The sequence below is a fragment of the Pelophylax lessonae genome (assembly GCF_965119305.1).
Source record: "Pelophylax lessonae genome assembly, chromosome: 11".
Taxonomy (NCBI): domain Eukaryota; kingdom Metazoa; phylum Chordata; class Amphibia; order Anura; family Ranidae; genus Pelophylax; species Pelophylax lessonae.
In genome coordinates, this window is record NC_138778.1 from 65,437,926 (window position 1) to 65,462,344 (window position 24,419).

The 24,419-nt window shown below is 47.0% G+C and overlaps 1 protein-coding gene across 1 annotated transcript in view; it reads left to right on the plus strand.

Moving 5' to 3' along the window:
• Positions 1–10,199: 10,199 nt before the first annotated feature.
• ST6GALNAC1 (ST6 N-acetylgalactosaminide alpha-2,6-sialyltransferase 1) overlaps positions 10,200–24,419 on the plus strand; it is a gene marked incomplete at both ends in the record, with an annotated part of 243,784 nt that continues 229,564 nt past the window's right edge. The window contains one exon of the mRNA XM_082272737.1: positions 10,200–10,312. Coding sequence (XP_082128863.1) covers positions 10,200–10,312 — 113 coding nt within the window. The remainder of the gene's footprint in view (positions 10,313–24,419) is intronic.

Sequence of the window (24,419 nt, forward strand, 5' to 3'; positions counted from 1 at the left end):
GTAACTCTCACCTGCATCCAGAATGATCCTCATTTATTTTCACAATGCAACTCCATCATGCTAGCTTGTCAGCTGGTCCCATCTGAGGACTCAGGAGAAAAAATAAAGTGAGTCCAATCAACAATACAAATGGCATAGCAGTAGCACATCACTGCACACACAAAACTCGATTGGTGACTTACCCTGCTATCTCGTATCTGCTCCATGCACCTGGGAGGGCAGGGACCACTTCCCCCATTAACCAGCTGGCCACACCCCCAAGTGCTGCCCAATCAGATGAATATTAACTATCCTTGCAGCAGCAGGCTCCGTCTCAGCAATAAACGAGGCGGAGCGAGCTGGTCAGGTTCAACTCAAGGCTCATCTCTTTTGCTGTCACCGCACCAGCGGGGGGGTTAAGGTGGCGCCAGTCAAATTAATCACGGCTAATTCTGTAAGGCCGGTGTGGGGTACCTTTTTCTGCCAAGGGCCATTTGGATATTTATAACATCATTCGGGGGCTGTACAAAATTACCAACTTAAAAATTAGCCTGTTATATTTGGTTAAACATTTAATTAACTCATTCCTAATGTGATGGCTGGAACTGCTTCTCTTTGGTGAGGTGTCTGATGTTAGCTGGTATTGATGATGTTGCTACTTGCAACTGGTTTTCCAAAGTCAGTCTGGAGCACAGTCGACTCTTTGCGGTGGTAAGTTTTGAAAACAACTTCTGGTGGGTACTGCTGGCAGGTACTGCTGGTGGGTACTGCTGGCAGGTACTGCTGTGGGTACTGCTGGCTGGTACTGCTGGTGGTTACTGCTGGCTGGTACTGCTGGTGGGAAATGCTGGCTGGTACTGCTATGGGTACTGCTTACTCAGGCTGGTACTGCTGGCTGGTACTGTGCTGTGGGTACTGCTGGCTGGCACTGCTGTGGGTAATGCTGGCTGGTACTTCTGGCTCAGACTGGTACTGCTGGCTGGCACTTCTGGCTGGTACAGCTGGCTCAGGCTGGTACTGCAGGCTGGTACTACTGTGGGTACTGGTGGCTCAGGCTTGTACACTGCTGGCTGGTACTGCTGTGGGTACTGCTGGCTCAGGCTGGTACTGCTGACTGGTACTGCTGTGGGTACTGCTGACTAAGGCTGATAATGCTGGCTAAGGCTCGTACTGCTGGCTGGTACTGCTGTGGGTTCTGCTAGCTCAGGCTGGTAGTGTTGGCTGGTACTGCTATGGATACTGCTAGCTCAGGCTGGTACTGCTGACTAGTACTGCTGTGGGTACTGCTGGCTAAGGCTGGTACTGCTGGCTCAGGTTGGTAGTGCTGGCTGGTACTGCTGTGGGCACTGCTGGCGGGAAATGCTGGCTAGAGTCTCAGGAGCCGTGCTGAACTGGAGGAATATGCTTCCTGTATTTCGGCCAGTCTCCTCACAGGCAGAGTGCATTTGATATCACTCCACCTGTGACTCATTTAGACTGTCAGGACGGAGCCAGAACTATACAGGAAACATCGGCTCTGTTCTGACAGCTCAGCTGAGTCAGGCACAGACTCAGCAGCATGGGGGCCAGACCAAATGATTTCCCATATGTTCCCCACCCCTGTGGGGGTGCGGGCCGGGCCCCCTTGGAAACTCAGGCCCTTTACAAGTGTACTGCCCGTACCTCCCTGATGGCGGCCCTGCAGATGGATGACTTTAAAGTGAGGTGGATAATATTTTGTCATTGGGTGGGCTTGAAGGTTCTGGCGAGTACTCTCTCCCATTTAGAAATACCCGGCAACATATAAGTTCTGGTTGGGACAATGAGTAGGGAATACATTTTGGATAGGGTGCAGGGAAGGGGGTCACTGTTTGAGCATTATTCTTAAAATAACATCTGCTGGCAGCAAAAGGGAGGTGTTGGGTCCAGGGAGTAAAGGTAGTGTCAGCACTGGAGTGCTTGCCATGGGGTCAATTTGTAATGACCATGAGAATCAGTCAGAGTGAAATTCGAGGGCCAGGACTTCCAGTCTAAAAAGTGGGAGGCCTGGAAGCAGTCCTGTTCTATTTGATTCTGGAATGTTCCCATCTCACAGCCTGGAGGGAAGTCAGGGTTCCCCAAAATAGGGAAAAGTGGGGAGCAAGGGGAGAAGAGCTCAGGATTGTGACTCATCTTGTGGCAAATGTGGAGAGTAGGGCCTATGAAGGGGTGTAACTTAGGGGGCGTCGGGAGGGCTTTGTAGCACCAGGGTGCCCTGGACAAGGGAACTAGACTACTACATTGTTCAATGGAGGGCCATAGTTTAAATTGTCCATGTCTGCACCAGTCGACTAGTCTTCCCAGGTGGGCTGCGTGGTAGTGTTTGAGAGTGCATGGGATTACTACTCCACCATGAGATGTAGGTAGGGTCAACAGATGTCTACAGAGCCTGGGGCATTCCCCAGCTCATATGAACTTGGTGAAGAGTGCATTGGCCTGCCTAAAAAGGGTGAGGGGATGAAGACTGGCAATGTTTGAACGAGATGAAGGAACTTCAGTAGGACATTCATCTTAGGGGTGCAGGCCTGAAGTGTAGGCCCAAAGTCCATCTATCCAGGAGGGCGTGCACTCTGCTTAATAGGGGTGGGAAGTTTAGGCTAAAGACCTCAGCAGGATTAGGTGGGATGAGAGTTCCCGGATATTTTAATGCGGAGGACGTCCATTTAAAGGCAAAATTGAGCTGGAGTGTTTGACCTAATGAGAAGGGGGGGGGGGGGGATAGCCACTCCCTTGGCCTCCGACTTGGAGAAATTTATTTTTAGGTTAAACATTGCGCCATATTGGTCGAACTCTTTTATGAAATTTGTGTGGGTTCGTAAGGGAAAAGAGAAGGTCATCAGCTTATGCAGAGATTTTATGGGTGTGTTCCCCCACTCGAATGCCAGAGATATCCGGGTTTGTTTGAATGTTGTTCAAAAAGGGCTCTAGGGACAATGTGATTAGTAGAGAGGACAGGTGGCATCCCTGGCGGGTACGATTTAAAATGGCGAATGGTTCTAAAAAACTCCATTAGCCTTCATCGAGGCCCGTGGAGTTGAATAGATATTTAGTTTCCATCGGAGCATTCTCGCACCAAAGCCCATGTCGCGCAAGACTGAAAACATAAAGTCCCAATTGACCCTGTCAAAGGCCTTTTCTGAATCATTGGTTTTCTGCATCATTGCTTAAGAAGACACATGGGGATCGCTTTTGTTTGGCCAGATGAAACAAGTTTAGGATATCCGAGCCAATTTTTTAATCGGCTATCAGGGGCTACCGCCACCATCTCCACTAAGGGAAACTGGCAGCAAAGTCTTGCATCTTGACAGCCAGTTCCCTACAGATGCGTGAAGCGTGGAGTCAGTGGACTACCGCTGCAGTAGGGCACTCACTGCAACTACTGCAGTCAGTGCAAAACTGCTAGAAGAAAAGCTAGGCAACAGCTAGACATTGGATTGGTCTGGAGTCAGTGAACTACTGCTGCAGTACGGCACTCACTGCAACTACTGCAGTCAGTGCAAAACTGCTAGAAAAAAAGCTAGGCAACACCTAGTCAGTGGATTGGACGGGAGTCAGTGGACTACCGCTGAAGTAGGGCACTCACTGCAACTACTGTAGTCAGTTCAGAAAAAAAGCTAGGCAACAGCTAAACAGGGGATTGGACTGGAGTCAATGGACTGCCGCTGCAGTAGGGCACTCACTCCAACTACTGCAGTCAGTAAAAAACTGTTAGAAAAATAGCTAGGCAACAGCTAGACAGTGGATTGGACTGGAGTCAGTGGACTACCGCTGCAGTAACGCACTCACAGCCAGTTCCCTACTGCACATGCGTGAAGCACGCTGCACTCTGTGTATGGGTCGGCGCGGGAGCGGGGCCAATCTTCGGGCTGAGTTTGCTGTGGTGAACTCAGCCAGAAGTGGGAGTGGGTAACTGTCAAAACCAGGTACCCGCTCCCCCCAAAACGTGCCAAATGTGTGTTTTTTTTGGTAAAAAAAATCCCGATAAGCTTACTGTCACTGTACTAATAACACTGGCAGGGAAGGGGTTACCCTCAGGGGCGGTAAAAGGGTTAAATGTGTGCCTAGCCAGTGTTTTATTACAGTGTGGGAGGTGCTTTTACTAGGGGAAGGCATAGGTCCCTGTCCCTGTTCTCTAGGTAAATATATTTCGAAAGGTGCTATTGACATGAAATTTTCACCACATGTCAGTAACCACCTATGCAATCCATACATACAAAGAAACAAATAAGTTCAGAAATGAAGTTATGTGTAATAAAACAGAATGACAAAGGAAAAAAGTATTAAACACATGAAGAAAGGGAGGTGCACAAAGGCATATAAAGCTAAGACACCAGCTGAAATCTATCAATAAAAAAAAAAGTATCCTGCGCCTTTCAGTGCAAACTAATATCAGCTGGTTCAGTCTCAACTGATGGCCTATAAAAAGGTGTCTCATTACCAAGGTGTCACACAAGAAACAAAAGCAAAAGAAAAGCGCTCTCTCAAGACCCCCACAACCTTATTTTTGCAAATCATACTGATGGCATTGAATATAGAAGGATTTCTAAACTTCTGAGTGTTCCAGTGAGCAATGTTGGGGCCATAATCTGGAAGTGGAAAGAACATCATTGCACCGTAAACTGGCCACGACCAGGTGCTCCTCCCAAGTTTTCTGACAGAGGAGTGAACAGAATTATCAGAAGAGTTGTCCAGGAGCCAATGACCACTTGTGGAGAGCTTTAGAAAGACCTGGAATTAGCAGTTACAGTGAGTAATGCAACAACCATGGCCTGTATGCACGCTCACTACACAAGACACCATTGCTGATGAAAAAGCATGTTGAAGCTCATTTAAAGTTTGTTGCACAACAGAGAATTAGAAAGCATGTGAAATAATGGGAGGAACTGGTCCAGTCAGATGAGACCAAAATTTAACTCTTTGGATGCCATAATACACACCATGTTTGGAGGTCAAATGGCAATGCACATCACCCCCAAAACACATACCAACATTAAAGTTTGGAGGTGGGAACATCATGGTGTGGGGCTGTTTTTCAGCATACAGTACTGGCAAACTTCATGTCATTCAAGGAAGGATAATGGAAAAATGTACCAAGGCATTCTTAATAAAAATCTGCTACCACCTACCAGGATGATGACGATGAAACGAGGGTGGACATTTCAGCAAGACAATACCAAACACAGAGCCGAGAAAACTCTCAACTGGTTTCAAGGAAAGAAAATAAAGCTGCTAGAATGGCCAAGCCAATCACCTGACTTGAATCCTATAGAAAATCTATGGAAAGAACCAAAGATCAGCGTTCATAGAAGAGGCCCATTAAATCATCAAGTTTTAAGACTGTTTGTATGGAAGAATGGGCCAAAATCACACCTGAAAAATTCATGCAACTAGTTTCTCCATACAGGAATCGCCTTGAAGCTGTCATTACCAACAAAGAATTTTGTACGAAGTATTAAATACATTTCAGTTAGCGTGTTCAATACTTTTTCCCCTGTGTTCATTCCATTTTATTACACATAACTTAATTTCTGAACTTACTTGTTTTGGTTTCCTTGTATGTATAAATTGCATGTGTTGTTACCGGCATGTGGTGAAAATTTCATGTCAATAGCACCATTAAAAATATATTTACCTAGAAAAATTGTGACCTGTTCAATACATATTTTACCCACCATATGAAATGACAAAGTTGTTTCCAAAGCAACAGGTCCATATCTAAAATACAAAGATTGCTGTCGTCCGCAGGGGATATAAAGGTGCTGGAGCTTAGAAGTTGATAAAAGCCCAATCACTAACACCTTATATAAATTTTAAAACGTTAATGTAGTTTCAAAGGTCAAATTTGATCTTTTAAAACCTGCAGCTTTCATTAAAATAGACTGCTCAAAAAATTAAAGGAACACTTTTTAATCAGAGTATAGCATCAAGTCAAATAAACTCCTAGGATATTGATCTCATCAGTTAAGTAGCAGAGGGGGTTGTTAATCAGTTTCAGCTGCTTTGGTGTTAATGAAATGAACAACAGGTGCACTATATGGGCAACGATGAGACAACCTCCAAAGCTGGAATGGTTTTAGAGGTGGAGGTTACTGACATTTTATTTCCTACTGACATCTTGTTTATTTACTGTTTTTCACTAGTTTTGCATTTGGCTAGGGTCAGTGTCACTACAGTTAGCATGAGGTGATACTTGGACCTTACAGAGGTTGCAAAGGCAGTTCAACTTCTCCAGGATGGCACATCAATATGTGCCATTGCCAGAAGGTTTGCTGTGTCATCCAGCACAGTCTCAAGAGCATGGAGGAGATTCCAGGAGACAGGCAGTTACTCCAGGAGAGCTGAAGGTCCTTAACTCATCAGCAGGACCTGTATCTTCTCCTTTGTGCAAGGAGGAACAGGATAAGCACTGCCAGAGCCCTACAAAATTACCTCCACTGGTTTAAATGTCTCTGACCAAACAATCAGAAACAGACTGAGGGCTCGACATCCTCTAGTGGTCCCTGTGCTCACTGCCCGGCACCACGGAGCTTGATTGGCATTCGCCATTGAACACCAGAATTGGCAGGTCCGCTACTGGCACCCTGTGCTTTTCACAGATGAGAGCAGGTTCACCCTGAGTACATGTGACAGACGTGAAAGAGTCTGGTGAAGCCCTGGATAACTTTATGCTGCCTGTAACATCATTCAGCATGACCGGTTTGGTAGTGGGTCAGTGATGGTCTGAGGAAGCATATCTGTGCAGGCTAGACAATGGCTCCCTGGCTGCCATTAGGTATCGGGATGAAATCCTTGGACCCATTGTCAGACCCTACGCTGGTGCAGTGGGTCCTAGGTTATTTTTGGTATGCAGCCAGTTCCTGGAGGATGAAGGAATTGATACGATTGAATGGCCCCCATGCTCGCCTGACCCAAACCCAATAGAACACCTCTGGGACAATTATGTTTCGGTCCATCCGACACCGCCAGGTTGCACCTTAGTCTGTTCAGGAGTTTAGTGATAACCTTGTCCAGATCTGGGGGGAAATACTCCAGGACACCATCTGTCATCTCATTAGGAGCATGCCCTGACATTGTCAGGCATGCATACAAGCACGTGGGGCCATACAAACTACTGAGTACCATTTTGCGTTGCGGCAATGAAATTTCAGCAAAATGGACTAGCCTGCTGCATAATTTTTTCACTTTGATTTTCAGGGTGTCTTTGTATTCAGCCCTCTGCAGGTTATTAATTTTAATTTCCATCAAACAATGGGGCACCCTTTCGATCCTAATACATTACCCAGTCCATATCAATATAGATATCCAGCATGATTTTTTTCCCCATTGAGAGCTGATGTGTTTTCAAAGTATTCCTTTAATTTTTTTGAGCAATGTAGTAATTGGTGAGCCTGCCATGAATGTTCCATGATCAGGCATTTTCTCCTGTCTCCCTATTGCTCTCCTATGTTGTTTTTGGTGGAGACTATGCATGGTCGCCAACCACATTTTCGGATATGTGTTTTGCCTTTTTAACATCTAAATACTTGCCCTAAGCAAATAACATGCAGCTGCCAATGAAGTACATGCATGTACAGTATTTCCCAAAAGTGAGTACACCCCTCACATTTTTGTAAATATTTTATTATTTCTTTTCATGTGAAAACACTGAAGAAATTACACTTTGCTACAATGTAAAGTAGTTAGTGTACAGCTTGTATAACTGTAAATTTGCTGTCCCCTCAAAATAACTCAACACACAGCCATTAATGTGTAAACCTCTGGCAACAAAAGTGAGCACACCCCTTAGTGAAAATGTCCTAATTGGGCCCAATTAGCCATTTTCCCTCCCTGGTGTCATGTGACTTGTTAGTGTTACAAGGATTCAGGTGTGAATGGGGAGCAGGTGTGTTAAATTTGGTGTCATCGCTCTCACTCTCTCATACTGGTCACTGGTAGTTCAACATGGTACCTCATGGCAAAGAACTCTATGGGGTTCTGAAAAAAGAATTGTTGCTCTACATAAAGATGGCCTAGGCTAGGAAGATTGCAAAGATCATGAAACTAAGCTGCAGCACGGTGGCAAGACCATAGAGCGGTTTAACAGGACAGGTTCCACTCAGAACAGGCCTCGCCATGGTCGACCAAAGAAGTTGAGTGCACGTGCTTGGCGTCATATCCAGAGGTTGTCTTTGGGAAATAGACGCATGAGTGCTGCCAGCATTGCTTCAAAGGTTGAAGGGGTGGGGGGACAGCCTGTCAGTGCTCAGACCATGCACTGCACACTGCATCAAATTAGTCTGCATGGCTGTCATCCCAGAAGGAAGCCTCTTCTAAAGATGATGCAAAAGAAAGCCTTCAAACAGTTGAAGACAAGCAGACTAAGGACATGGATTGCTGAAACCATGTTCTGTGGTCTGATGAGACCAAGATAACCTTTTTTGGTTCAGATGGTGTCAAGCGTGTGTAGCGGCAACCAGGTGAGGAAAAGAAAGACAAGTGTGTCTTTCCTACAGTCAAGGATGGTGATGGGAGTGTCATGGTCTGGGGCTGCATGACTGCTGCTGGCACTGGGGAGCTACAGTTCTTTGAGGAAACCATGAATGCCAACATGTACTGTGACATACTGAAGCAGAGCATAATCCCCTCCCTTCGGAGACTAGGCTCCAGAGCAGTATTCCAACATGATAACGACCCCAAACACACCTCCAAGATGACCACTGCCTTGCTAAAGAAGCTAATGGTAAAGGTGATGGGCTGGCCAAGCATGTCTCCAGACCTAAACCCTAATGAGCATCTGTGGGGCATCCTCAAATAGAAGATGGAGGAGTGCAAGGTCTCTAACATCCACCAGCTCTGTGATGTAGTTATGGAGGAGTGAAAAGGATTGAAAAAAACTCCAGTGGCAACCTGTGAAGCTCTGGTGAACTCCATGCCCAAGAGGGTTAAGGCAGTGCTGAAAAACAATGGTGGCCACACAAAATTTCCACACTTTGGGTCCAATTTAAATATTTTCACTTAGGAGTGTACTCACTTTTGTTGCCAGCAGTTTAGATGGTAAGAGCCGGTTCACACTATTACGACTTGCCAGGCGACTTGGTCAGCCTGGCAAGTCATGCACCATTGGGTCCATTGTGTAGTACAGGACTGGTTCTAATAGGAGAGACACAAGTCGCTCCGACTTAGAAAAAGGTTCCTGTACTACTTCGGGGCTACCTGAAGGCGACTTGCATAGACATTCATTAGATGAAGTCCGTGCAAGTCGCGCCGAAGTCGCTGTGCACGCAACTTCACAGGTCGCCCCCGAAGTCGGAGCGACCTAATGTGAACGGGGACTAATGGCTGTGTGTTGAGTTATTTTGAGGGGAAAGCAAATTTTCACCATTGTACAAGCTGTACACTCATTACTTTACATTTCTTCAGTGTTGTCACTGAAAAGATATAATAAAATATTTACAAAAATGTATGGGGTTTACTCACTTTTGTGAGATACTGTAGATAGGATGTTGTGGAAAAAAGCTGGAGGGGATCAGTAGCACTGAGATGCAAAAAGAAATAAAAAGTATATAAAAAAAGTACTGTATATTCTAATTGTAATTATAATATTTATGGTTACACCTATGTTAAGGGATTAAAGATACCACCGTATGCACTAGGGAAAATTTGTATAGGACATGCTATGTCCGGTAACCTTTGATCCACTAAACATGATCATGTAGGTGGCCCATGGCACAAAAGCAACACCCCAACTACTCAGGATAAGCACCTATTGTAAAAAAAAAAAAAAAATCAGGGCAGTGAAGTGACTTTCAGAGGCAGAAAAGCACATATTTATATACAGGGTGTGGCAGTCAGTGGGTTAAGATAGTGCATCATACTCTGGAGTTCAGTTAATTCTTCATGTGGATTAGCTTTTTTGCAGGCAGCTGGGCTGTGCGGTCTTCTCATCCTGTCTCTTGTGAGAACTGCACTTTTCTCACTAGAATATTTCTTGGCACTCAGTCTTTACCTGAATGAGAAGAAAAAACAAGAGCATATTTAATTTCAGGGTGTTTCAAGTGTGCAAACAGGAGGACCCTTTGGTGGGAACTACAAAGGCTCAGGATGAATTAGATGTCATACAGAACAGAACATTGTAGAAAAGTCAACTGGTAGTGGCAACCTCAACAAGACGCAAGCAACTTCTCGGCATGTCAACATGTCCCATTCTCTTCTAGACTGCAACAATGAAGTTCTCCAGTCTTAAACTTTATTTCTGTATCTCTCTTCAGGCTGTTCTGCTCATTACACTTATTTTCATTTTGCCCAATTCCATATGGGAGCACCTGTACCCCAAAAGGTAAGCCTGGTATGCAGATACTGGGAGTTAAGTAAAGGACCTAATTTAATATTTCACAGTTTTGAAATTATTATTTAATTTTTACACAGGGGAAAAGTGAAAATACTATGTGCAGAGTGCAGTAATGCAGCAATAAATCAGATTTCAGTTTACCTTTGTGGAAATAGAACAATTTGAAATAGTTTTGTTTGCTGTAAAGTGAACTGCTTTAAAGAGTCACTGCTTTTTGCAAAGCCTGTATTAGATAAACCATTTACTGTATAATTTAAAAGATTCATCAATTTCTTCTATTAATTAAATTTTCAATATTTGCAGTGCATTGAATTTAGAGGCAAAAGAGTAGCTGTTTAACTTCTAAACTTGACATGAGAAAAGTATAATATTCAGGAAGAGCATACTTTGATTTAATATTGCGTTGTTTACCTTAAGATTCCACTAAACTCTGGTTTTAAAAAATTCAATTTATGTATGTATTCTTAATTCAAAAATGTACCTTCCATTGCTCTTAGCCACCTCAAAATCTCCAATTACCTTTTTTTTTTTTGCTGCTGCTGTGATCTGACTTCCTGTAGAGAGTGGATATGGATGTTTATTCTCCATGGTCCCACTGTATGTAGGAACATAGCCACCCTCTCTTGCTTGCTCCCAAGATGGACTAGGGACTATGGGATTTGTAGCGTGCATAGAACAGTGCACATGACCGCAACTAAGGTGAACTGCTTGTAGAAAAACACAGTAAAACATTTTTCATGGAAAAGGATTACAGGGCCAATTAGTGGATATTCATGGATTCTTTTTGGAGAATAATGATTATGTTTAGTGTCATTTTAAAGGGAATCTCAAACCTTTTTTTAGTTTTGGATAAAGTTGGAAAGTTTCAAAACCTCATTTAGGTGTATCACAGTCTGTCTCCACTGGGGAGATTTTCTCTCTCTGCTTCTCCTTGGGACCACTGTAAGTGGGACAGGAAATGATGGCAATTCCAACACTTTGCAGTTGGCACAGGAACAGTGAGTGAGACTAAATTTTGCATTAAGGAAAAATTATGCAGTGACAACAACCAAAGAGGGCTGGGTTCATGGCTATGATGGGTTCAAAGTGTAAATCCTACCAGTTCGCAGACCCACTGAAATAATGTGTTAATTCATCGTAGTAGCCATATTACACTGCTTGCCCTTTAAATTTAGGTCAGTTAGCTTAGAAGGGACAAGCCAAGCCCCTTATTATAAAAATGTGGTTTCCCTGCAGTCATGTTGACAATGAACTTTAGATATGATAGAGAAAACATAGAAAGTGCTGCTGATAAATTACATTGGGGCTCGTAGACACTGGCAGGTCTCTTAATTCGAGTGTGAATGCTTATAAAAGTCCTCTAGGTGCGTACCTTGAAAACTTTGGGGGTTGGGGGAAGTCTGCTTTTAATGTTGACAACAGTTGAAGATGCCTGGGCAATGTGCATAAGCGCAGAAGTGTTGATTTTCCTTTGGCGGTGCATGTGACGGGGTGATATACAGGTAGGAGATTGTGGGAGATAGGGGCAGAGAGTTGTTACTCCATAACACAATGTGACCAAACAAGGACCTCCAGTATAGGCCTCTGCCGCTTCTCCAGGGAGTATTTATTGACTACATGAAGCTTATACTGTATTCAAGTAAAACACAAACAATTACAATAAAGAATTTTATATCCACCACTACATGTTATGACAAATCATGTCAGTGTGTTTTTTGCACTGCCTCACCCTTTATTCAAGTTCTCGTCATGTATTCCCAAGGAATCATACAGTATATTATCTCAGATAAAACCGAGAACAAAGTTCTTACGAAAACTCAATTTAATGGAATTCCAAGATCGAACCAGAATTTTCATGGCAGTGAATACCAAATATTGGCACACCGCAGGACAACCACCAGGAACTACCCACCAAAAATCTGTGATTAATGCACACACTTAGCATGTCAATCATTAACCTCCCTGACGGTATGATTATTTCAGATTTTAGGTGCTGAAAGCGGTACCGTTATGTAATTCTTAAGGACTTTTTACTGTGCGTTCTTCTCTATAACATTTCAGGTATGATAAAGTTTGAAACACAAAATCATAAATTAGAATATAATATATAACTATAAATAAGTTAAAGTATGTATATAAATATATATATATACACGTGTATGTATATATATTATATATATATATATATATATATATATATATATATATATATATATATATACACACACAACACACACAAACCCAATTCCAAAAAAGCTGGGACACTACAAAATTGTGAGTAAAAAAGGAATGGACTAATTTACAAATCTCATAAACTTATATTTTATTCACAATATAATTGAGATAACATATCATATGAGGGGAGAACATGACGCAGCGTCTTTGGCGGGAAGCAGAGTCCCAGGAGGGAGAGTACGGCTGTCTCTCCTCCTGTCAGAGGAATCGGGTATCCCAGGCTGCTTGCCTAGTGAGAGGGGAAAGAAGGCTGAGCTGAGCTGCAGAGAGGATCCGGTGCGGAGGATCAGAGGAGCTGAGAGGGGTCCAGTTTCAGGAAAGCATTCCCAGTTTGTGAGTACTGCAAACTGCCCCTGGGGGTCTGCCTAGAGAGAGGGGACCACTCCGGTGAAGGTTGTGGGGATCCAGGAGCTAGCTAGCCTATGCAGGAGCAAGTGTAAAGGGGGTGCCAGTGTTGACCCTGAAGAGCAAAGAGGGTGCCAGTGTGTGGACCCTGAAGTGTAGAGAGGGTGCCAGTGTGTGGACCCTGAAGTGTAGAGGGGGTGCCTAGTGAGAGGACCCTGAAGTGTAGAGGGGTGCCTAGTGAGAGGACCCTGAAGTGTAGAGGGGGTGCCTAGTGAGAGGACCCTGAAGTACAGAGGGGCGCCAGCGGCTGGGCCCTGAAGTGTTAAAGTGTACAGCGTGCAGTGTGCAATGTACAGTGTTGAGAGTTGCAGCAGCAGAGGCAGTATACAGAGGCTGCCTCAGTCAGCAAGGACTGGAGGGAGCAGTGTTCGGGACTTTTGAGCTAACCAGAGTGTCAGAAGTAAAGTTCAAGTACAGTTCAGTAAGTCAGTGTTTTTTAAGCGCCAGCAAGCGTTGGTCGGCATCCAGTCGGCGTCAAGACGGCGCTGAAAGGCATTTTTCTTCAAAGTGTCCCATTTGTACCTAGTTGAGCTAGAGGAGTATCCCACTCATTCCCTTCTCCCATCCCAAATATAAAATAAACAAAACAAACCATAGATGCCGGACTGGTCTTTGACTCAAATCTCACACGGGTATTCAGCTTAAAGGGGCTTCAGGCGTTTCCGGTAACCATGGCAGACCAACATCAAGCCCAATGCCTGGAAATCCTGCTACATTTGGGGGCTCATCCGGGATTTTGCCATTGGTTACTGGGCCGGTTGCCCCTGGCAACTGCAGAAGAAAAAGTCGTAAAAGTAAATTTTTGTGCCCAGAACTGTTGTTCAAGTATCAAGCCAAGTGTGAGGCTGGATCTGCGGGAGGCAGGGAGAGTAGGATGAAGATAAAAGTGCACATGGAAGGTTGCCCATGGCAACGCACGTGTCCAAGTAAAGTTTGCAAAATGATGGGAACATTACACATAGAATATGATATGTACTCAGCTGTCAGATATTGGGAAGCAGAGGGAAGAGGAGTAAAAGTGTATAAATGCTGCAACTGCTTAACAGGGAGAGGTCCCAGTGGGGACGGAGAAGATGGCGTCAGGGATCCCAGTGGGGATGAAGAAGAGGATGCCGGTGGTCCCGGTGGGGACGGTGAAGATGGTGGCCGGGGGCACGGAGAGCGAGGTGAGAGGGGCCGTGTGTATGTGCAAGCTATATGGACTGATGTTGACCGTGCATCCGACAGCGGGACATTTATTCTGTATAGTAAGTGCACGGATATTGTGAGGATTGTAGTCGACTATGCCGGGAGAGGCAGTGGGGCTACCCTCGGAGACAGTACGGAAGATGTAAATTGCACATGTATGGCTAGGAACAGAACTATCGACCGTGCGACCGACAGCGGGATATTGCTCTTGCCAAGCAAGGAGGGACAGCTGGCTTCAGAGGAGGAAGGCGCAGTTGTGGCCCTGGTGCAATTGAGGAGAGTGGTTGCATGTCTAGCAAGTGACATGGTCCGCTTAGCAACAACTTCCCCGTGGGCTAGAGCGAGAGAGCATGGCAGGGGAAGAGTTACTGTACTGCGCAGGAAAGCGTGCTTCACACAGACCTGCCTAGCAGGAGGAGTCATCGCCCAACATGGCGAAAGGGTGGAGATAGCGGGAACATCCAGCCAATCAGGAGTGACCAAGGGAGTCCTATTAATACCCCCTCCTTTGGGTGTGGCTGCGAGGGAGACACGTGTAGGAGAGAGAAACATGGCGTTTGTGAGAGAGCAAAAGAGTGTGACCGCTATTGCTGCCGTCATTGGCGAAAACTCTGCTAGGCAGACACCGGAGCAGATCCACCAGCCCAATCCATCCCTTGTGTGGGACACAGGCATCCGGATGGTGCCTGAAGGCGGGCTTGCGCTGTGCACGGGAGGCGACCTGGAGTACCTGGGAGCGATATGTCCTCAATGTGCCAATATTACATTGAAAGTGAAAGCGTGGGTCCAATGCGGGCAGTGTGGTTATCTGCTGCTCCGGGCAGAGAGGAGTGAGGCCGGCCCAAGAAGTTGTATGTCACTTGGGAGTCAAGCCTCACTCAGGAGGTGACCGGGACAGAATCCAAGTTCCTCCATGGAGGCGGAAGAGGCATGATGCGATTAATGATGCAGCTGGAGGCAATGCCAGCAGCCAGTAGGCCTTCAGTGTTTGTAAGGGGGACTCAGTCGCAGAGCTCCCTAGGGAGGGGGTGCATGCCAGTACAGGCGGCCGGAGGGTGGCCGGAGGATGCAATCACCGCAACAGTAGTGGCAGGATCTACTCCCATTGTAATCCACCAGCCTGCAAAGCCTGCAGTTGTTTCAGTCTCACCCACCAGTACTAGTGGGGAGGAAGAAGCAGGACTTGTGCCCATAGGATTCCCATCCCTCCAGTGCAAATACGGTTCCATAGAGGAGGGGATCGACGATTGGTGATCGGCTGATGAGACAGAGTGGGACTGGGGGTCAGAAGCTGGGAGCTGCTCCCCAGGTCCTGAAGTTGCAGCAACTATTGATAATGAGGCTAAAGAAGCTATGGAGAGGGGGAATTAGCTCAAAAGTTGGGATTCTGTGAAACCTATGTTAAAAGGATTCTAGATCTAACCCCTCCTGGAAATATTGCCAGAGCTCGAGACCAAAATGCCACATATGAGCATATGATTCAGCGAGTGATCACCCCATTTTCTCCACCTGGGAGAGGCAACAGAAAGACTCTTCCTCGTTTATCCCGTATGCAAAGGTGGATTCAGCAGAAGGTGGCACTAGAATATGGGTACGATTACCCCTTATGCTCCAAGAGAAGTGATGTTGCTTATTGAGAAATACAGAGATTTCTGGTGTGATGAGGTCATATGGGACTTCCTGTTCATTCCCAAGCCCTATAGGGGTTCTCCAAAAGCAAAGCATTAGGAAAGATTCACTGCTGTAAAGGCTCAATGGAACTTTGGGCGTTCTATTTACATTGAAAATGTGGAAGTCCACAGCCCAGATGGATCAGGTCAGGCCTGGTCCATCAGAGTAAAGGATGAGCAAGGAGCCTATGTCCGGGTTCCCCATCCTGACTATTTCATTTAAAGAAGACTGCTCTTTTCAAAATTTCAAACTGTGCATTCATGGCCGGCTGGCCATCACAACTGACCAAAGAACTTTGTAAGAGAAAAATGTAATGCTGAATATTACAAGTTTTCTGTTGAAAATATTCAAGTTCAATTGCAGACCCCTTGGGCCATCATGCCAGGGTCTTAAGGAGAATGTTTGCTATGTCAGATCCCTGAAATGTATGCAGTTGACTAACTTTTCCTTCCATTTCTCTACAGGTGGGCTCATCTTAGAGACAGTTAGCTAGGGAATGTAAATTGTATTTGTTTGGGAATCCCCACCAAGTGAGTTCGTTTGGTGGGGGGGGGGGGGGGGTGCATCATCTCATGCACCTAAAAGTGTTTGTATATTTGTACAGCAGAGTAATGTATAGCTATATTTTTTCACCATAACTTATTTGTATATTCGTTCTTTCCCTTTTCCCACTTTCCAGGTTTGTGGGATACTCCGTCCTGAGTTTTTGGCCAAGGTTTTGATAGGAGGCGGCTGCCTCAGAGTCAATGGGGACATGACTCAGTTTGGTGTGGGGTGGATCTAGCGCCCTACAAGGTAGGTGCTAGGTAAAGTATAGTGGGCTTTGTCTGCTTAACAGCAGGGCCATGATTTTCAGCTGGGCTGTCATGTCTCCCAGGTGTGGCTGCTGGGACTGGGGAGTCTGCCTAGTGAGAGGACCCTGAAGTGTAGAGGGGGTGCCTAGTGACAGGACCCTGAAGTACAGAGGGGGCTCCAGCGGTTGGCCCCTGAAGTGTTAAAGTGTACAGTGTGCGTCGTGCAGTGTACAGTGTTGAGGGTTGCAGCAGCAGAGGCAGTATTCAGAGGCTACCTCCGTCAGCAAGGACTGGAGGGAGCAGTGTTCGGGACTTTTGAGCTAACCAGAGTGTCAGAAGTCAAGTTCAAGTACAGTTCAGCAAGTCAGTGTTTTTCAAGCATGTATGGGGGAAGGGAATGGGGAATGCCGCTCAGGTGTATGTCCAAACAGGTGCTGGCTGGATCCGCCGTCCAGGAAGATGCAAGTAGAAATGTGAAGCCGCACTCAGATGATTGAAATCAAATGAAAATGTCTTTATTCTTCAAAAGTATCCAGGACAAACAGACAGTGTGAGGAACAGAATATGTCCAAGGTAGACGCGTTTCACGGCTCGAATGGCCGCTTACTCATTACCACGTGTTTTTCAAGCGCCAGCAAGCGTTGGTCGACATCCAGCCGACGTCAAGACGGCGCTGAAAGGCATTTTTCTTCCAAGTGTCCCATTTGTACCTAGTTGAGCCAGAGGAGTATCCCACTCATTCCCTTCTCCCATTCCCAATATAAAATAAACAAAACCAACCAAAGATGCCGGACTGGTCTTTGACTCAAATCTCACACTTGGGTATTCAGCTTAAAGGGGCTGCTGGCATTTCCGGTAACCATGGCAGACCCACATCAGGTCCAATGCCTGGAAATCCTGCTACAAAAACAAAATACAATTATACAAAAAAATTTGCAGAAATTCAAAATTTTTTCATGCTATTTACAAAAATGGCTTAAAGCTTAAAGAGTCATTAAGCCCTGGATGGTGGGTAGCATATGAGCATATACATTCATCCAATCTCATGTTTAAGGAGCATCTTATCCACATCACCGCCACGTTCATGTAGCAGCGTACAGTGCATCCGGAAAGTATTCACAGCGCTTCACTTTTTCTACATTTTGCTAGGTTACAGCCTTTATCCAAAATGGATTAGGTTCATTATTTTCCTCAAAATTCTACAAACAATACTCCATATTGACAACATGAAAGAAGTTTGTTTGAAATCTTTGCAAATTTATTAAAAATAAAAAAGGAAAAAAAATCACATGTACATAAGAATTCACAGCCTTTGCCATGACACTCAAAATTTAGCTCAGGTGCATTCTGTCTCCACTGGTCATCCTTGAGATGTTTCTACAACTTTATTGGAGTCCACCTTTGATAAATTCAGTTGATTGGACATGATTTGGAAAGGCACACACCTGTCTATAAAAGGTCCCACAGTTAACAGTGCATGGCAGAACACAAACCAAGGCATGAAGTCCAAGGAATTGTCTGTGGACCTCCGAGATAGGATTGTATCGAAGCACAGATCTGGGGAAGGGTACAGGCAAATTTCTGCAGCATTGAAGGTCCCAATGAGTACAGAGGCCTCCATCATCCGTAAATGGAAGACGTTTGGAACCACCAGGACTCTTCCTAGAGCGGGCCGTCCGGCCAAACTGGGCAATCGGGGGAGAAGGGCCTTAGTAAGGGAGCTGATCAGGAACCCGATGGTCACTCTGACAGAGATCCAGCGTTTCTCTGTGGGGAGAGGAGAACCTTCTAGAAGAACAACCATCTCTGCAGCACTGTGTCCAGACAGAAGCCTGGAGTCTGCCAAAAGGAATCCGAAGGACTCTCAGACTATGAGAAACAAAATTCTCTGGTCTGATTAAACAAAGATTGAACTCTTTGGCCTGAATGGCAAGCATCATGTCTGGAGGAAACCTGGCACTGCTCATCACCTGGCCAATACCATCCCTACAGGGAAGCATGGTGGTGGCAGTATCATGCTGTGGGGATGTTTTTCAGCGTGGGGAACTGGGAGACTAGTCAGGATTGAGGGAAAGATAAATGCAGCAATGTACAAAGACATCCTTGATGAAAGCCTGCTTCAGAGTGCTCTGGACCTCAGACTGGGGTAAAGGTTCATCTTCCAACAGGACAACAACTCTAAGCACACAGCCAAGATAACAAAGGACTCTGTGAATGTCCTTGAGTGGCCTAGCCAGAGCCCAAACTTGAACACGATTGAACAACTTTGGAGATACCTGAAAATGGCTGTGCACTAACACTCCCCCTCAAACCTGATGGAGCTTGAGAGGTCCTGCAAAGAAGAATGGGAAAAACTGGCCAAAAGTAAGTGTGCCAAGCTTGTAGCCAGTGGCGTCGGCAGGGGGGGCTGACAGGGGCTATAGCCCCGAGTGGGTCCCCAAAAAGCCCAGAGTCTCGTGTGGATTGTTTATTATTATTAGCCCCGAGTGTCACTGTCCAATATGGTCCTCCTCCTTCTCTTCCTTGGGTCTCTAATGCCTGGCCTGTCCCCGTCACACTGGTTGCTAGTATTGCCTGCCGCTTGGCATCTAGCCACCAGTGACATCACTCCTCATGTGACAGCAGCAGGAGAGGCTCCCTGTGTTCAGAGCGGAGAAGGATTTCAAATTCCTCCTCCGCGCCTAGAATTAGCTGCGCCTCCTCCACCCAATTCTCTCTTCTCTGGGGCCAGCATTGCGGATATTGACAGGCTAGCCGGCTGGGTGTCCACTCCATAACGACTCCACCTGCCAGCACCTGCAAAAGTTAAGTTACTTACCACAAGTTGGTGGGGGGGGCGTACTCCTGGCGCCGCTCCTCCATGACAGGAGTGATCGTGATTTCACTCCAGCAGCTGCCACACTTGTTGGACGGAGGATTAGGCTTTCTCCTCCCTCCAGCCTGCAGGGGGAGATAGAAAGGTGGCAGACTTTCCTTCCTCTCTCCCCTTGTCATTTCATTTATCACATGACTGTAGAAAGGAAGGAGAAGTTGCCTTAATTTAAGAGAGATAAGAGTACAACTGGGGGTTGGGGGGGGTGACATGGATGGGGACAGTGTGATGGGGACAGTGTGATGGGAGAATGTGATGGGGACAGTGTGATGGGGACAGTGCGATGGAGACAGTGTGATTGGAGAATGTGATAGGGACAGTGCGATTGGAGAATGTGATAGGGACAGTGTGATGGGGACAGTGTGATGGAGACAGTGTGATGGAGACAGTGTGATTGGAGAATGTGATGGGACAGTGTGATGGGGACAGTGCGATTGGAGAATGTGATGGGGACAGTGTGATGGGGACAGTGCGATTGGAGAATGTGATGGGGACAGTGTGATTGGAGAATGTGATGGGACAGTGTGATGGGGACAGTGCGATTGGAGAATGTCATGGGACAGTGTGATGGAGACAGTGTGATTGGAGAATGTGATGGGGACAGTGTGATGGGGACAGTGTGATTGGAGAATGTGATGGGGACAGTGTGATTGGAGAATGTGATGGGGACAGTGTGATGGGGACAGTGCGATTGGAGAATGTGATGGGGACAGTGCGATTGGAGAATGTGATGGGGACAGTGCGATTGGAGAATGTGATGGGGACAGTGTGATGGGGACAGTGGGATGGGGACAGTGTGATGGAGACAGTGTGATTGGAGAATGTGATAGGGACAGTGTGATGGGGACAGTGTGATGGAGACAGTGTGATTGGAGAATGTGATGGGGACAGTGTGATGGGGACAGTGCGATTGGAGAATGAGATGGGGACAGTGTGATGGAGACAGTGTGATTGGAGAATGTGATGGGACAGTGTGATGGGGACAGTGCGATTGGAGAATGTGATGGGGACAGTGTGATTGGAGAATGTGATGGGACAGTGTGATGGGGACAGTGCGATTGGAGAATGTCATGGGACAGTGTGATGGAGACAGTGTGATTGGAGAATGTGATGGGGACAGTGTGATGGGGACAGTGTGATTGGAGAATGTGATGGGGACAGTGTGATGGGGACAGTGCGATTGGAGAATGTGATGGGGACAGTGTGATTGGAGAATGTGATGGGGACAGTGCGATTGGAGAATGTGATGGGGACAGTGTGATGGAGACAGTGTGATTGGAGAATGTGATGGGACAGTGTGATGGGGACAGTGTGATTGGAGAATGTGATGGGACAGTGTGATGGGGACAGTGCGATTGGAGAATGTTATGGGGACAGTGTGATGGGGACAGTGCGATTGGAGAATGTGATGGGGACAGTGCGATTGGAGAATGTGATGGGGACAGTGTGATGGGGACAGTGCGATTGGAGAATGTGATGGGGACAGTGTGATTGGAGAATGTGATGGGACAGTGTGATGGGGACAGTGCGATTGGAGAATGTCATGGGACAGTGTGATGGAGACAGTGTGATGGGGACAGTGTGATGGGGACAGTGTGATTGGAGTATGTGATGGGGACAGTGTGATTGGAGAATGTGATGGAGACAGTGTGATGGGGACAGTGTGATGGGGACACTGTCACCATCACAGTGTCTCCATCACACTGTCCCCATCACACTGCCCCCATCAAAGTGTCCTTCACACTGTCCCCAATCCATCACACTGTCCCCATCACACTGTCTCCATCACAGTGTCCATCACACTGTCCCCATTACACTGTCCCCATCACACTGTCCCCATCACACTGTCCCCATCACAGTGTCTCCATCACACTGTCCCCATCACATTCTCCCATCACAGTGTCCCCATCACACTGTCCCCATCACATTCTCCCATCACACTGTCCCCATCACACTGTCCCCATCAGTGACTTCATCACACTGTCACCATCACAGTGTCTCCATCACACTGTCCCCATCACACTGTCCCCATCAAAGTGTCCTTCACACTGTCCCCATCACACTGTCTCCATCACAGTGTCCATCACACTGTCCCCATCACACTGTCCCCATCACAGTGTCTCCATCACACTGTCCCCATCACATTCTCCCATCACAGTGTCCCCATCACACTGTCCCCATCACATTCTCCCATCACAGTGTCCCCATCACACTGTCTCCATCACACTGTCCCCATCAGTGTCTCCATCACACTGTCCCCATCACAGTGTCTCCATCACACTGTCCCCATCACACTGTCCCCATCACAGTGTCCTTCACACTGTCCCCAATCCATCACACTGTCCCCAATCCATCACACTGTCCCCATCACAGTGTCTCCATCACACTGTCCCCATCCCATTCTCCCATCACACTGTCCCCATCACACTGTCCCCATCACATTCTCCCATCACACTGTCCCCATCACATTCTCCCATCACAGTGTCCCCATCACACTGTCTCCATCACACTGCCCCTATCAGTGTCTCCATCACCGTGTCCCCATCACAGTGTCTCCATCACACTGTCCCCATCACACTGTCTCCATCACATTCTCCCATCACAGTGTCCCCATCACACTGTCTCCATCACACTGCCCCCATCACACTGCCCCCATCACAGTGTCCTCATCACAGTGTCCCCATCATACGGTCCCCATCACAGTGTCTCCATCACACTGTCCCCAATCCATCACACTGTCCCCCCCACAGTGTCTCCATCACACTGTCCCCATCACACTGTCCCCATCACATTCTCCCATCACAGTGTCCCCATCACATTGTCTCCATCACACTGTCCCCATCACACTGTCCCCATCACAGTATCTCCATCACACTGTCTCCATCACACTGTCCCCATCACATTCTCCCATCACAGTGTCCCCATCACACTGTCCCCATCACACTGTCTCCATCACATTCTCCCATCACACTGTCCCCATCACACTGCCCCCATCACAGTGTCCCCATCACAGTGTCCCCATCACACGGTCCTCATCACAGTGTCTCCATCACACTGTCCCCATCACACTGTCTCCATCACACTGTCCCCATCACACTGTCCCCATCACACTGTCCCCATAACATTCTCCCATCACAGTGTCCCCATCACACTGTCTCCATCACACTGTCTCCATCACACTGTCCCCATCACAGTGTCCCCATCACAGTGTCCCCATCACACTGTCCCCATCACACTGCCCCCATCACACTGCCCCCATCACAGTGTCCCCATCACAGTGTCCCCATCACAGTGTCCCCATCACACAGTCCCCATCACAGTGTCTCCATCACACTGTCCCCAATCCATCACACTGTCCCCATCACACTGTCCCCCCCCCCCCACACTGTCTCCATCACACTGTCCCCATCACATTCTCCCATCACAGTGTCTCCATCACACTGTCCCCAATCCATCACACTGTCCCCATCACACTGCCCCCCCCCCCACACTGTCTCCATCACACTGTCCCCATCACACTGTCCCCATCACATTCTCCCATCACAGTGTCCCCATCACACTGTCTCCATCACACTGTCTCCATCACACTGACAGTGTGATGGAGACAGTGTGATGGAGACAGTGTGATGGGGACAGTGTGATGGACACTGTGATGGGGACACTGTGATGGGGACACTGTGATGGGGACACTGTGATTGGAGAATGGATTGGGGACAGTGTGATGGGGACACTGTGATGGGACACTGTGATGGGAGAATGTGATGGGGACACTGTGATTGGATACTGTGTTGGGGAGTCGGGACACTGATGGAACACTGTGTTGGGGATACTGTGATGGGGCAATGTGATGGGGACACTGTGATGGAGGCACTGTGATGGGGACAGTGTGATGGGAGAATGTGATGGGGACAGTGTGATGGGAGAATGTGATGGGGACAGTGTGATTGGACACTGTGTTGGGGAGTCGGGACACTGATGGGACACTGTGATGGGAGAATGTGATGGGACACTGTGATTTGGGACACTGTGTTGGGGACACTGTGACGGGACACTGTGATGGGGACATTGTGATGGGACACTGTGATGGGGACACTGTGATGGGACACTGTGATGGGCAGTGTGATGGGACACTGTGATTGGGACACTGTGATGGGACACTGTGTTGGGGGAATGTGATGGGAGAATGTGATGGGACACTGTGATTGTGACACTGTGATTTGGACATCTGATGTAAAGAGGGACTCTGATTGGGATACCTGCTATTGGGATACCTGCACCCTCCCTGTGCTGAGTTCCCGAGTCTGAACGAATGCTGTGCCCATTATGAGGGTTTCCCACCATCCCTGTAGTGAGTTCCTGGGTCTGTACACCTGCTGTGACCATTATGAGAGGTTCCCACCATCCCTGTGCTGAGTTCCCAGGTCTGTACACCTGCTGTGCCCATTATGAGGGGTTCCCACCATCCCTGAGCTGAGTTCCCGGGTCTGTACACCTGCTGTGCCCATTGTGAGGGGTTCCCACCATCCCTGAGCTGAGTTCCTGGGTCTGTACACCTGCTGTGCCCATTATGAGGGGTTCCCACCATCCCTGAGCTTAGTTCCCGGGCATTGGGCAGGGGGGGGTATTGGGTGGAGCTTGGGCGGGACTTACTTTAAAATGTGGGAGGGGTTATCAAATTTACCTTCGGGCTAAAGCCCCTGGTCTTTTTTTCACCTAGCAACGCCCCTGCTTGTAGCATCATACTCAAGAAGACTTGAGGCTGTAATTGGTGCCAAAGGTGCTTCAACAAAGCATTGAGCAAAGGCTGTGAATACTTACATGATCTCACAAAAGTGAGTACACCCTTAACATTTTTGTAAATATTTTATTATATCTTTTCATGTGACAACACTGAAGAAATTACACTTTGCTACAATGTAGTGCACAGCTT